Source organism: Helianthus annuus, chromosome 4, assembly GCF_002127325.2.
Source record: "Helianthus annuus cultivar XRQ/B chromosome 4, HanXRQr2.0-SUNRISE, whole genome shotgun sequence".
Lineage (NCBI taxonomy): Eukaryota > Viridiplantae > Streptophyta > Magnoliopsida > Asterales > Asteraceae > Helianthus > Helianthus annuus.
The window spans coordinates 155643801-155655634 of NC_035436.2; the positions used below are offsets into that span (position 1 = coordinate 155643801).

The 11834-nt window shown below is 30.6% G+C and overlaps 1 protein-coding gene across 1 annotated transcript; it reads left to right on the forward strand.

Moving 5' to 3' along the window:
- The first annotated feature begins 3018 nt into the window (after positions 1-3018).
- On the forward strand, positions 3019-10238 carry LOC110937004 (protein LIFEGUARD 2). The gene is made up of 4 exons (XM_022179416.2): positions 3019-4971; positions 5053-5166; positions 6781-6935; positions 9929-10238. The coding sequence occupies exons 1-4, from the start codon at positions 4719-4721 to the stop codon at positions 10040-10042; spliced, it is 636 nt and encodes a 211-aa protein (XP_022035108.1). The 5' UTR covers positions 3019-4718; the 3' UTR covers positions 10043-10238.
- The last annotated feature ends 1596 nt before the right edge of the window (positions 10239-11834 follow it).

Sequence of the window (11834 nt, forward strand, 5' to 3'; positions counted from 1 at the left end):
ATTTTAATTAATAACTTTTATTAATTACGGTTTTCAAATTAACTTTTAATTTTTGTAAAACCAATTTTGATTTTTGTATTTTAAAATAAACTGTTTATTTTAATTACCTATCCAATACTTAATAAACTTTTTATTAAAATTGTCGTTTTAATGATCGTGTATTAATTATTAATTTTATGTAAAACATCTCATGGCAAAACACATAATAAAATAAATAAATATGCAATTCCGGGTTCAGAACATATTCAATTCGTTCGAGCCTAAGAACGTGAACCGAGCCCATTAAGTGTAGCACAAACGCTTTTGTGCTCCCACTTAATCTTGGATCCAATCCTAAAAAAAACTTCTTTAATTTAAAGAAAATCTAAATTACCTTTAAATATTCTAACTGAAAAGTCTTACCAAAAATTTAACTTTATTATCAAGATAAAGTTTGTTACGTTTTGTTTAATCTTTTAATTTGGTATATATTAAAAAATCATTATTTTAATATATTCGTTTTTCTTTAAACTAATTTAACGCGTGTAGCTCCAAAAACTAATTTAGTACACGTGTTATGAAAAACGATTCTAGACCCGGATTTGCATAATACGATCATTAAGCTAAACGAAATAGGTTAAGGCCAAAGATTTTGCCAAAGAGGACTTTGACAAGTGTTCATGTTTGGCCTTAATAAAACTTGCCTATAACTATTATACGTGACAGGTTCCTATGCCAAATCTACTCGATTTTAAGCATGCAATCCTATAACTATTTTATAGATCTATAAACACGTTAACCTACTTTGATTTGTAAGGTGGCTCTGATACCACTGTTGGAATTTTCGTGTAACTTTTAGAAAATAATTTTTACTCAATTTGTCAAACAAACTGAATGCAGCGGAAAACATGTACACGAGGTTCGGTTCTAAACCGTTTCCACCAGCGATCTCATTACAATCAAAATAGGTTATAATAAAATTAAAGAATCGTGACATCCAAGAAAGACACCTTGGTTCAACGAACGATCTCGCTAGATGATCGTTGACCACGAAATCATATTTGTTCGTTTGAAACGATTTCAAACGAAACCTTTAAACTAAAGAAAAATAAAGTTCATAAACTTTACTTACCTTTTGCGTAATTGAAGAAACACGAACTTAAAGAATTAAGATCAATTAGAAGCTACTCTTTCTCTATTTGCGACGACCAAGAAAAACCACCAAAATTGAAGTTCGTATCCTATGTATCATTTTCAACTTCTATGAAAGTATGACAAACCTTTTAAAAGCATGCAAACTTTTTCAACTAAAAAGTTCCGTATACATATTAATTTGATAGTTCAATCTTGAGATTTTTTGGGAGTAAATATATAAAAGATATATATCTATACATATAATAAAGTAAACCAATGTGTGACACGTGTCATTCATTGGATGCACCTATTTTTGGGTTCTCCCGTCTTTCTTTCATATTTATTTTCTAATAATTTATCTTCTAATTTGTAGATAATATTAAATAGAAGCCTTTCTTTCATATTTATTTTCTAATAATTTATCTTCTAATTTGTAGATAATATTAAATAGAAAAATGTTTATGAGTTTATCTGATAATTATAACCCTTTTATTGAAATTTGAAAAGGGTTTCACGCTTTTTTGGATTTTATTAAAATTCATGACTACATTATATAACTATAAGTTTGAATATATATGTCAAAATTAAAAATTATTCTTCAAAAATTCAGTAACATCCATACTCTATATATACATTTAGAAAAATGTTAATAATTGCAAATAATACTAAATAGAAAAATGTTTTTGAATACAAAAAAAATACAGGATATCATCAAATGTATATCGATTACTTAAATGAGTATACACATGCATGGGCGGTGATAGGGTGTGCGGGGAGGACCACCGCACAGGGTCTGTGATTTCGAGGGGCGCGTGTTTTTTATAAAAAAAAACCCGATATCTATGTTAATTTTTTTAAAATAGTATACCAAACATGCTCTTAGTGAGCCCAATACCCATTGGCATTAGCTTTAGGGCATGTTTGGCTAAGTTTTCTGAAAAAATTTATTGACTTATTGGCTTTTTGAAAAGTCATAATCTACAAAATGATGTTTGACAATATGGGTGTATGTGAGAGGAAAAAACTAATAAGTTAATAAGACACTCCATACTGACTTATCCAAAACCCCAATAAGTCTATAAGTTGTTTCAAAAAAACATAACCAAACATGCTCTTACTGAGCCCAATACCCATTTTATTTTAAAATTAAATAATAATATTAAAACATTAGTTTAAATTGTTCAACCCGTGTAACACACGGGGAACTAACCTAGTATCTTTTATTTTAAACCAATTGTATTCTAAACACAACTCCTCTATAATTATCTCATAATTAACATTAACATTATATATAATATAATACATATATATTATATATAATTTTTTTATAATTAACAAATTAATTATAATATATCTTATCAAATCCGGCTCTACGTAATTATTCCAAATAACTACCCGCTTCTTTTATTACGCTTATTATTTCGTGATCCGGTGATTAACCATTAAAACACCATTATATGTTCGTTGCCCAAAGTGTAACTCTTTGGGTCGTACCTTGACGACAACGTTGAATCTTAATCGACAATTGAACATTATATCCAACACATACCGTGCAAGATATTGAAACAATAAGTACAAAACTCGTCAATTTTAAAGATAAAGAATATCGCCTAAAATTTAGTATATAGATAAAATACAAAATTTGTAATTCACTTTTAAATGTAATACTATCCGTTAATATACCTCTTTTGACCAACACAACTCTCATAAAAATATATACTTAGTGAGCCTATATTGATATTTCCCTATATTGATATTTCCCTTTTATCCATTATCCATAAGACCATAACTTGTATTAACTAAACCAAATTTAATATCTTTTTAAAATGGTCCGTATTGGTCTGAACCATATTTAACCATTACCAGACCCACATGGATCAATAATAGTAGGTGATATATATTTTTAAGGGTAAATTACAATTTTTGTCCTTTATGTTTGTATCATATTGCAGCGGATAGCCTTTAAGTTTGATAATTACAGTCACAATCCTTTATTTGGGAAATTCATTACATCTTTCGTCCTTTAGCACTAACCAAGTTAAAATTTTCAGTTAAATTTAATCAATTAAGGGTAGTTTTGTAATTTTGTCATGTTTCTTCCTCCCTTCCTCATCAGTGTTCTTCTTTATCCCCCACCCCCTCCCCAAACACACACACACACACAGGAACCAAGAACAAGATCTGTAACACAGGAACCAAGAACAAGATCTGTAACATTTGTACACCAAGAACCAAGAACAAGACTCTACCACCACAACTTGTGACAACTACTGGCCACTAAACCCAATCATCACAACCGTTGGAAGATGATCGCCCCTCCCTCTTCACGTTCGTGTACTGTTTTAACAAAAATGCTATCAATGTCACCAACAACAATATCCCTTGAGGGTTTCTAGGGTGCAACCATGATGTAACAGGCCTACCGATGTCAGAAGCACATGTTCTAATCTTATGAAGGTAATTTAACATCACAGGTACAATCTGATGTCTTAAATATTTTCCCCCAATTTTAAAATCAAACCATAATTCACAAAATTTGTTGAACTCTACAAAATTAAATGAAAATTCATGAGTATCTTGAACAACTGACCGTAATCAAAGTGAAATCAACCTCAAAGAATGACGAAAAGTGCGAAATTGGGGAAGAACAAACCCTAATTGTAACTGGAAATTCAAAATTGTGCTAAAGGGTGTGAAAGAATTGATTGATTGCATCGAAAGATGGGTGCTTTAAAAATTGAATTGATAACGAAGGTATGAGATGTGAAATTAGATTAGAAGTCAAGTTGATAAAATGATTAAAATAACATCGACATGTATCTTCATTTCTGGAAGATGAAGATGATGTCTGGAAATGGTGATGGTTTTCAGGTGCGTTTTCAGTGGGGTTATGGGTTTAGGTGTTTCAGGTGGCCGGAAATGATGGCCGGTAGTTATGGAGAAGTGAAAGAGAGAGTCATGGAGAAGAGGAGGTGGTGGCTGGTTGTTATGGAGAACAGGAGGAAGTGATTTTTTATTTTGTGCTTGTTCTTCATGTGTGTGTGTTGGATTTTTAAGGAGTTCAAATGTTACAGATCTTGTTCTTAATGTTCCTGTGTGTGTAGGGGGTTAAAGATGAACACTGATGAGGAAGGGAGGAAGAAACAGGGTAAAATTATAAAATTACCCTTAACTGAATAGATTTAACTGAAAATTTTAACTTGGTTAGTGCTAAAGGACGAAAGATGTAATGAGTTTTCCGAATAAAGGATTGTTTCTGTAATTATTAAACTTAAAGGCTATACATTGCAATCTGATACAAACATAAAGGACGAAAAATGTAATTTACCCTATTTTTAAAAGACTTGAGGGAGGAATATATGTTAGTTTAAACTTCCAAAAAGTCGTGTATATACATTAAAATAAACTCAGATCCCAAATTATAAAACATCAAGTTCAACAAACTTAAACTCATCACACAAACCAGGAACATGCACTTGAATTAATTGAATAATCGACCCGAAGTTGATTCTATTCTTCCACACGACCACACCTACTCCTATTTCTCTCGGTCCTTATATAGAACTCATTCATTTCTGAAATTTCCTATTAACACATTGTTCAAAATGTCGGATGAAACCTTGTTGAAAACCAATATCGAGTCGGGGACAAGTGAATCCTTGTATCCTACGATGGTGGAGTCTCCAGATCTCCGGTGGTCGTTTATCCGTAAGGTTTACTCCATCGTGGCCATACAGCTATTATTCACCGCTGGTGTTGGTGCTGCAGTCGTCTCTTATCACCCCTTTGTCACTTTCATGACGACTACCATCCTCGGAATCGCTTGTTATGTTTTTATCATCCTTTCTACGTGCATCAGTATGTTCAAAGCAACTTCCTTTAGTTTTGTACTTTAGTTTCGTCTGTAAAATGTTTTTCTAACTAAATTTGGTTGTGCAGCTCTGTGGCCGTTGTATTACTATTCTCAGCGACATCCTGTTAACTATGTGCTGCTTGGGATCTTCACCTTGGGTTTTTCTTTTGCTGTTGGCATGTCATGTGCCTTCACAAGTGGTACCTTGAAAATATTCGAACAACTTGATTTTTTTTTCATTCGGTTTAAATAAAATGAGTTAATTATCATTTTAGTCTCTTAGTCTCTGTGGCCATTTTGTCAGTTTAGTCCAAAGATTTAAAACGTTGCCATTTTAGTTCAAATATTTTCAAACGTTGGCATTTTAGTCCACTAGGTTAACTCCGTCCATTTTTTATGTTAGCTAGAAGGGTTATTCAATTATTTTATATGGTCGAATTGCCCTTCTATTTAACAGATTACATATAAAATGACCGAAATGCCCTTCTATTTAAAAAAATAAAGGCATGGAGTTAACCCAATGAACTAAAATGGCAACGTTTAAAATTATTTGGACTAAAATGACAATGTTTCAAACCTTTCTACTAAACTGGAAAAATAACTCAAATCGCAGGGACTAAAATGACATTTAACTCAAATAAAATTATATGCAGGGGTGCGTTGATTTGATTAGCTAACTACTTTTTATGTATATTAATGATGTCATATAGTATGAGAAATACGTGGAAAATTATTACCTTCACTAAATTTACTTGTTTGTTCTTCTAAAATTTAACCAGCTTTCATGAATTAGAAGTTCTAAACTTTCAATCAATTGTAAATTTTTATAAATGTTATTTTATTTATAATTAACTAAGATAAATGAAACAATAATCAACTTTTATAGATGTTAAATTTAAGTAAAAATAATCAGTAAATAGTAACCAATATTTAGATATTTTTCATCTTATTACTTTATTTAAACTATTTAAGATATATAAAAATTACATTAATTGAAACACCTAATGAAAGTTAAATGACTTTAGAGAAACACACCATATATCATCATTACTGAAGAAACACTGACCTGAACTGTTAGGCTCCGATAAATACTTCAACGCTTAGCGATTCGAACAGCTGGCTGCAAAACAGAACATCGTTAGGACTCGTTACAGGAATAAGGTTATTCCTGTAACCACCCTCCGGCGTGAGAATAAGTCTCGGTAATTTGGGAGTAAGAAAGTATAGAGGGGGAGAAAGTTCGTAAGAGCAGAATGTCCATACCTTTGACGTTTACCTCTATTTATAGTTTATGATTAGGGTTTCCTGTATGTTAGGAGTTAATCCGGTGAGTTAGGGATTTGCATGATCTTCCCAGAATATCGAAGATTTAGTTGCTTAGTTTATCCATGCAGAATAAAACATTCTAGAATAAACGTGATATAATTGATTATTGATAATAAAATAATATGTGATGACTGGATCTGGTCAGCCGGTCCGGGTCAACCAATATTTAGATATTTTTCATCATATTACTTAATTTAAACTCTTTAACATATATAAAAAATTACATTAATTGAAACACCTAATGAAAGTTAAATGAATTTAGAGAAACAAATCATATATCATCCTACATCATTACCATTTTATAATATCTACTTTCATATACATACATACATAGGTTAAAGTTATATTTTTCAATTTCATATTTGATATCTTTATATAATAAAAAAATGATTATGAGTGTTACACCCTTGCTGTCTTATCATTTATACATTCTATATTTATCATGTGTTACTATAAAATATTTATAATCATGTGAATTATCATTGCAGTGAGGGTTGTTTTGATAGCTTTTATTCTAACATCGGTGGTGGTTGTGAGTGAGTCTCACATTATTCACATTTTGGGCGGCAAAAAAAGCTACGAGTTTTGGGCCTTTTTCTTGTGCGGGCTTATTGTGGTGCTTATTGTAGCCCCCTTCATTCAGGTCCAAACCTTCCTCTTATGTTTGAGTCTAGAAATTAGCTATCCACATTAATAAAACCATACATGCTTTCAAGTTATAAGATGCCCCGTTTGCAGTGTGCACATATAATGTATATATGTGTGGGCGTTCGGGGGACAAAAGTGAAATGATACTAACTTTAACGTTATTTTACTAATTTCGTGAAAATAACGTTAAAAGCGGCGGATGGTTAATCATGCATCATGTGGTGACGTTGATAGCTGAAAGACACGGGGGTACATGCACCAATCAGTCTCTATCCCGATTGTTTGAGTGTTATGTGTCTTAGGTCCAAGGCTTGATACAAAACTACAATCGAGCCGGGGGTCTCACTGGAAGCAGCCTCTCTATTCCTACGGGGTAGAGGTAAGGATGTCTACATCTACCTTCCTTAGACCCTACATTAACTTTGCTATTGGTGGGATTTATTGAGTATGATGATGATTGTGCTTTCAAGTTATGTATGCTATATGAAACTAATGTTTCTCTTATTGCATTTATTATTAAATTTGATTTTCATTTAACAACTTGTGTTTGTTGTCTTTCTTTAAAAAAAAAAATACAAGTCATTGTTATCTTAAATAAAGTACTTATTACCAAAACGATCGATATTGGCCCAATGATATCAGTAACGGGGTACTGGTAACCATTTTTATGATTGTTGATTTCGATATAGACTAGTTTCGTTATTTTTGCATTACCGGCACTGAAATGGTACTGTATTATCCTAATCTGTATGGTGTTTGGTCTATGACTCACTAACATTAGTCGCATATAAATCAATTCCCATTATTATCATAAACTGAAAATATAAATCAATTCCCATTATTATCATAAACTGAAATATCAGTTATATATATTAGACTAAATTATAGAAATCAACATTTATGTTATGTCCAAACTGCACTTCGTACCTTTCACTATAAAATCGGCAAAAATCAACCTTTATGTTCCTGATTTGTTACACCCTATAACCTAGGGGTGTTCATCGGTTCGGTTTATGGTTTATTTGGTTTATTCGGTTCGGTTTATTCGGTTTTCAAAATTTTGTACCCCAAACCAAAAACCAAACCGAACCAAATAAGGAATATGCAAACTGATCCAAACCAAACCAAATTCAATTCGGTTTGGTTTCGGTTAGAAACCAAATAAACCAAATCTAACCAAATTGTACTAAGTACTTTTTTTCCTAATTTATATTTATGTTTGTGTTCCAACTTTTGAACATTGCAACTAATTTACACCTAACAATATATGAATACAAAAAAATTTCATTGCGAAATAAAACAAACACATCCATAAAGTAGTCGTAGACAAAACCACAAAGTTCAAACTTCAAAACATAGATCATAGAAACTATAAATAGTTAACAACTCTAATGGCACAAAATATAAATAATCTTCAGACATGACTCTTTCTCCAAGAAAATATAGAAATCCTAAACCCTACCCTAGTTTCTATAGGTGAAGTTCTATTATTTTAGAAATGAGTGAGTTTGAGTTGGGCTTTTAGATTTAGATTTGTTATTTTGGGCTGCATAAAAAATAACTATTTTGGGCTAATAAATTGTATATGATTTATAAATTATTATTATTTTTTTTAATAATTAATTAAGTTAAATGGTTTATTCGGTTATCCAAATAAACCAAATAAAATAAAATGTGGATCCAGAAACCGAACCAAAAACCATATTCACAATTCGGTTTCGGTTAGAAACCAAACCAAAAACCAAATTCGTTATTCGGATCGGTTTATTGGGTTACGGTTACGGTTCGGTTTACGGTTTTTTCTGAACACCCCTACAGTATAACCTTTACACCTAACCACGTCAAAAAAGCCAGTTAAATAGCCTCACATGCGATGCACGTGAGGGCATTTAAGTCTTTTCCCTAACCTGTCCCATTTAAAATTCACTTTACTGAAACTTGATTTCTGCAATTTAGTCTATATATTATGTATTCAAGACTGGTATAATCAATGTTTTAAAATTCGGTTTTTAATTATACCAGATTAGGCACAAAAATGGTTTAACCGGTTGAACCGGGTTGTATCAGGCAGTTCAACCGGGTTGACTAGTTAACTGTATAATTCTATAAATTACAACATCAACTCAACAAATAATCCAAAATTGGATGTAGATGTATATCTGGAACGAATGATGGAGTGATGGAAGTCTGGAACAAGTCACGAATGATGGATTGATGAAGCAAGTTTTGAATTTTGATCGATAGAGATAAAATATTAAAAGTCGTTAGGTTAAAGTTGAGAGTAAACATGAAGATGGGCCGTTAAAAAGTAAAATCTTAACCCCAAAACAGACCTGAGCCGGTACCGGTATAACGGTTCAAACCGGTATACCGGATTTTACCGGCGGTACAAATCGATGCCGTTTCTCCTACTTACCGGGGTGTTCGGACCGGATTTAAATCCGAAAACGGTAATACCGGTATAACCGGCCGGTATTTACCGGTTTTTAAAACATTACGGTATAATCAGTCCCTAATACTTTAGTCTATAGTGGTCACTTTTTTGTAGTGAACATTTAGTACCGGTAGAGGTATTAATTTTCATGGTCTTCGATCGACTTATAACTTGTGTCGGTATTCTTTTGATCATATCGTAACTTTATTTTATTTTTTGTTAGAAGAGACAGCTTTTGTGTAATTAAACTATTATAAATAATCAGGTTTTTATTAGTAATACATAAATGTTCATAGCTACACCGCTTAGAAAATTTTCCATAAGTTACCTAATGATACATATCAAAGTACATTCACTAAACACAATGGAAATACTATAGTAAAATGTGTATTGAAGATCAATTTTAGTGTTGAGTGACAACACATATTAAGATGGCACATGTTACACATGTGCTTGTAGAAAGGATTCAAATGAAAATACGTGTCATGATACACACATTTTATATATACACACACATGTTTTGGGTTCTAACTTGCTTGCTAAAACTTTGACAGATATTCTTTGCTTTGGTAAAGATCAGAATGATGATATACGCGTCTTTTTGCTATAATCTTTTGTGGTTACATTGTCATCGATATCGAATCGGTGATCAAGAAATACACGTATGACGAGTACATTTGGGCTGCTGTGGCGTTATACGTAGATATTCTCCGTCTTTTTGTTCAGTTTCTCCGGATACTTGGATCTAGACGGAGATAATCATTGTGGTGGTTCGTTTGTACCACAACTATTGAATTTAGTTACCATACTCTGTTATTGAATGCTTGTTTTAACATTCAAATATGGTTTTTCTTTTTTGATTTGTATTATGATTTTGCAATTTTATAAAATCTTTGATAATTTTTAAAAACTTTTGCACATTTTATTTTGCCATTTTATAAAATTTTTGCACTCTTTAAAAATTTTTGCAATTTTATTTTTTTTTAATTTAAAAAAGTACTCTGCAATTATTAAAAACTTCATGTTGGCATTTATAATGGATGTCAACATATTTAAAAAGAGGAAAGAAAACCTAAATATATGCCACGTAGAATAGATGAACTTTCATTTAAGTAAAATATCTAAGATTAGAACATCAAAGTAAACTTCAGCGACTTGATTGAGACAGAAAATTTTACGAATGAATTGATAAGAAAAATTCGGCCTAAAACTTAATTACTATTTAAGAAAATTACCCCTATAAGTTTCTACAAAATTATGTCTTTTATGTAGAAAGTTGTTTCACCTCACACATGAAACATAATATTTAATTAATTGCTCTGTTGTTATTTACTGTTAAGTTGTTTATATTTTTCCAAAACGTCTCTAAATAATTACAACTGTGATTTTTCTTGAATTAAAAGCATAAATCAATAGTGTGAATGGATAAAAATCAATTTTCCGAATTATCACTTTTCATTACCGTTTTGCCCGGAAGCCATTGTGGTTTATAAAGTTTGCTATAACTAACTCCATCTATTAGTTATGTTAACGTTTGCGTAATTTGACAAAACACCCTTATTAATATTTTTAAATAAAAAACAAATTAGAAAAAATCCATATATACAAAAAATTTCTCTACAACTCTTTACTCTCTATGTACAACCCCCGCTCTCTATTTTTTGCAACCACACTTTTTATAACAATATTCAATTTTTGTCCTGTCCACTCAACCAAAAACAATAAAAAAAGTGGAGTTTTTTCCAAAAGAGTGTTATAGGTAATAATATTTACCAAAATGGTGTTGCTCTAAAAATATTTACTAAAATAGCGTTTTTGAAAAACTTGTTTTTCTCACTCCTAATCTTATTGGATAAACTATATTTTGATAGAATAAAACTTCTTTAATATTTTAAAAAGTAGGCTTTCTTTTTTTTTTTTTTAAATCAACCCATATTTTTAACATTTCTTTTATTCTTTTACTAAATAAAAGTATTTATTATTATTATTATTATTATTATTATTATCATTATTATCATTATTATTATTATTATTATTATTATTATTATTATTATTATTATTATTATTATTATTATTATTATTATTATTATTATTATTATTCATCTTGTTGGTCTCAGCAAAAACACGATATTTGCTACATTATTAAGAAAACGAGATGTGTAATATTAAGAAATAATACAAACAAACACTACATCAAAATGTGGAACCCACGTTATTGGTATATAATATATAAAAGATAATAAATGTATTCATGTAAAATTATCTTTAAGAGAATGACATCGCATTTTTTTATATTACTTGCAATTTTTTATGCTTTGATAAATTCACTGTGTATAACCTAGATTATTTCAATTTTTCACAACTTTTTTATATACATATATGATATATGCATTACTTCCTTATGTTTCTTATTCGCTTTCTAAATTTATTTGATGTGTTTTTTCAAATCTATATTAACAT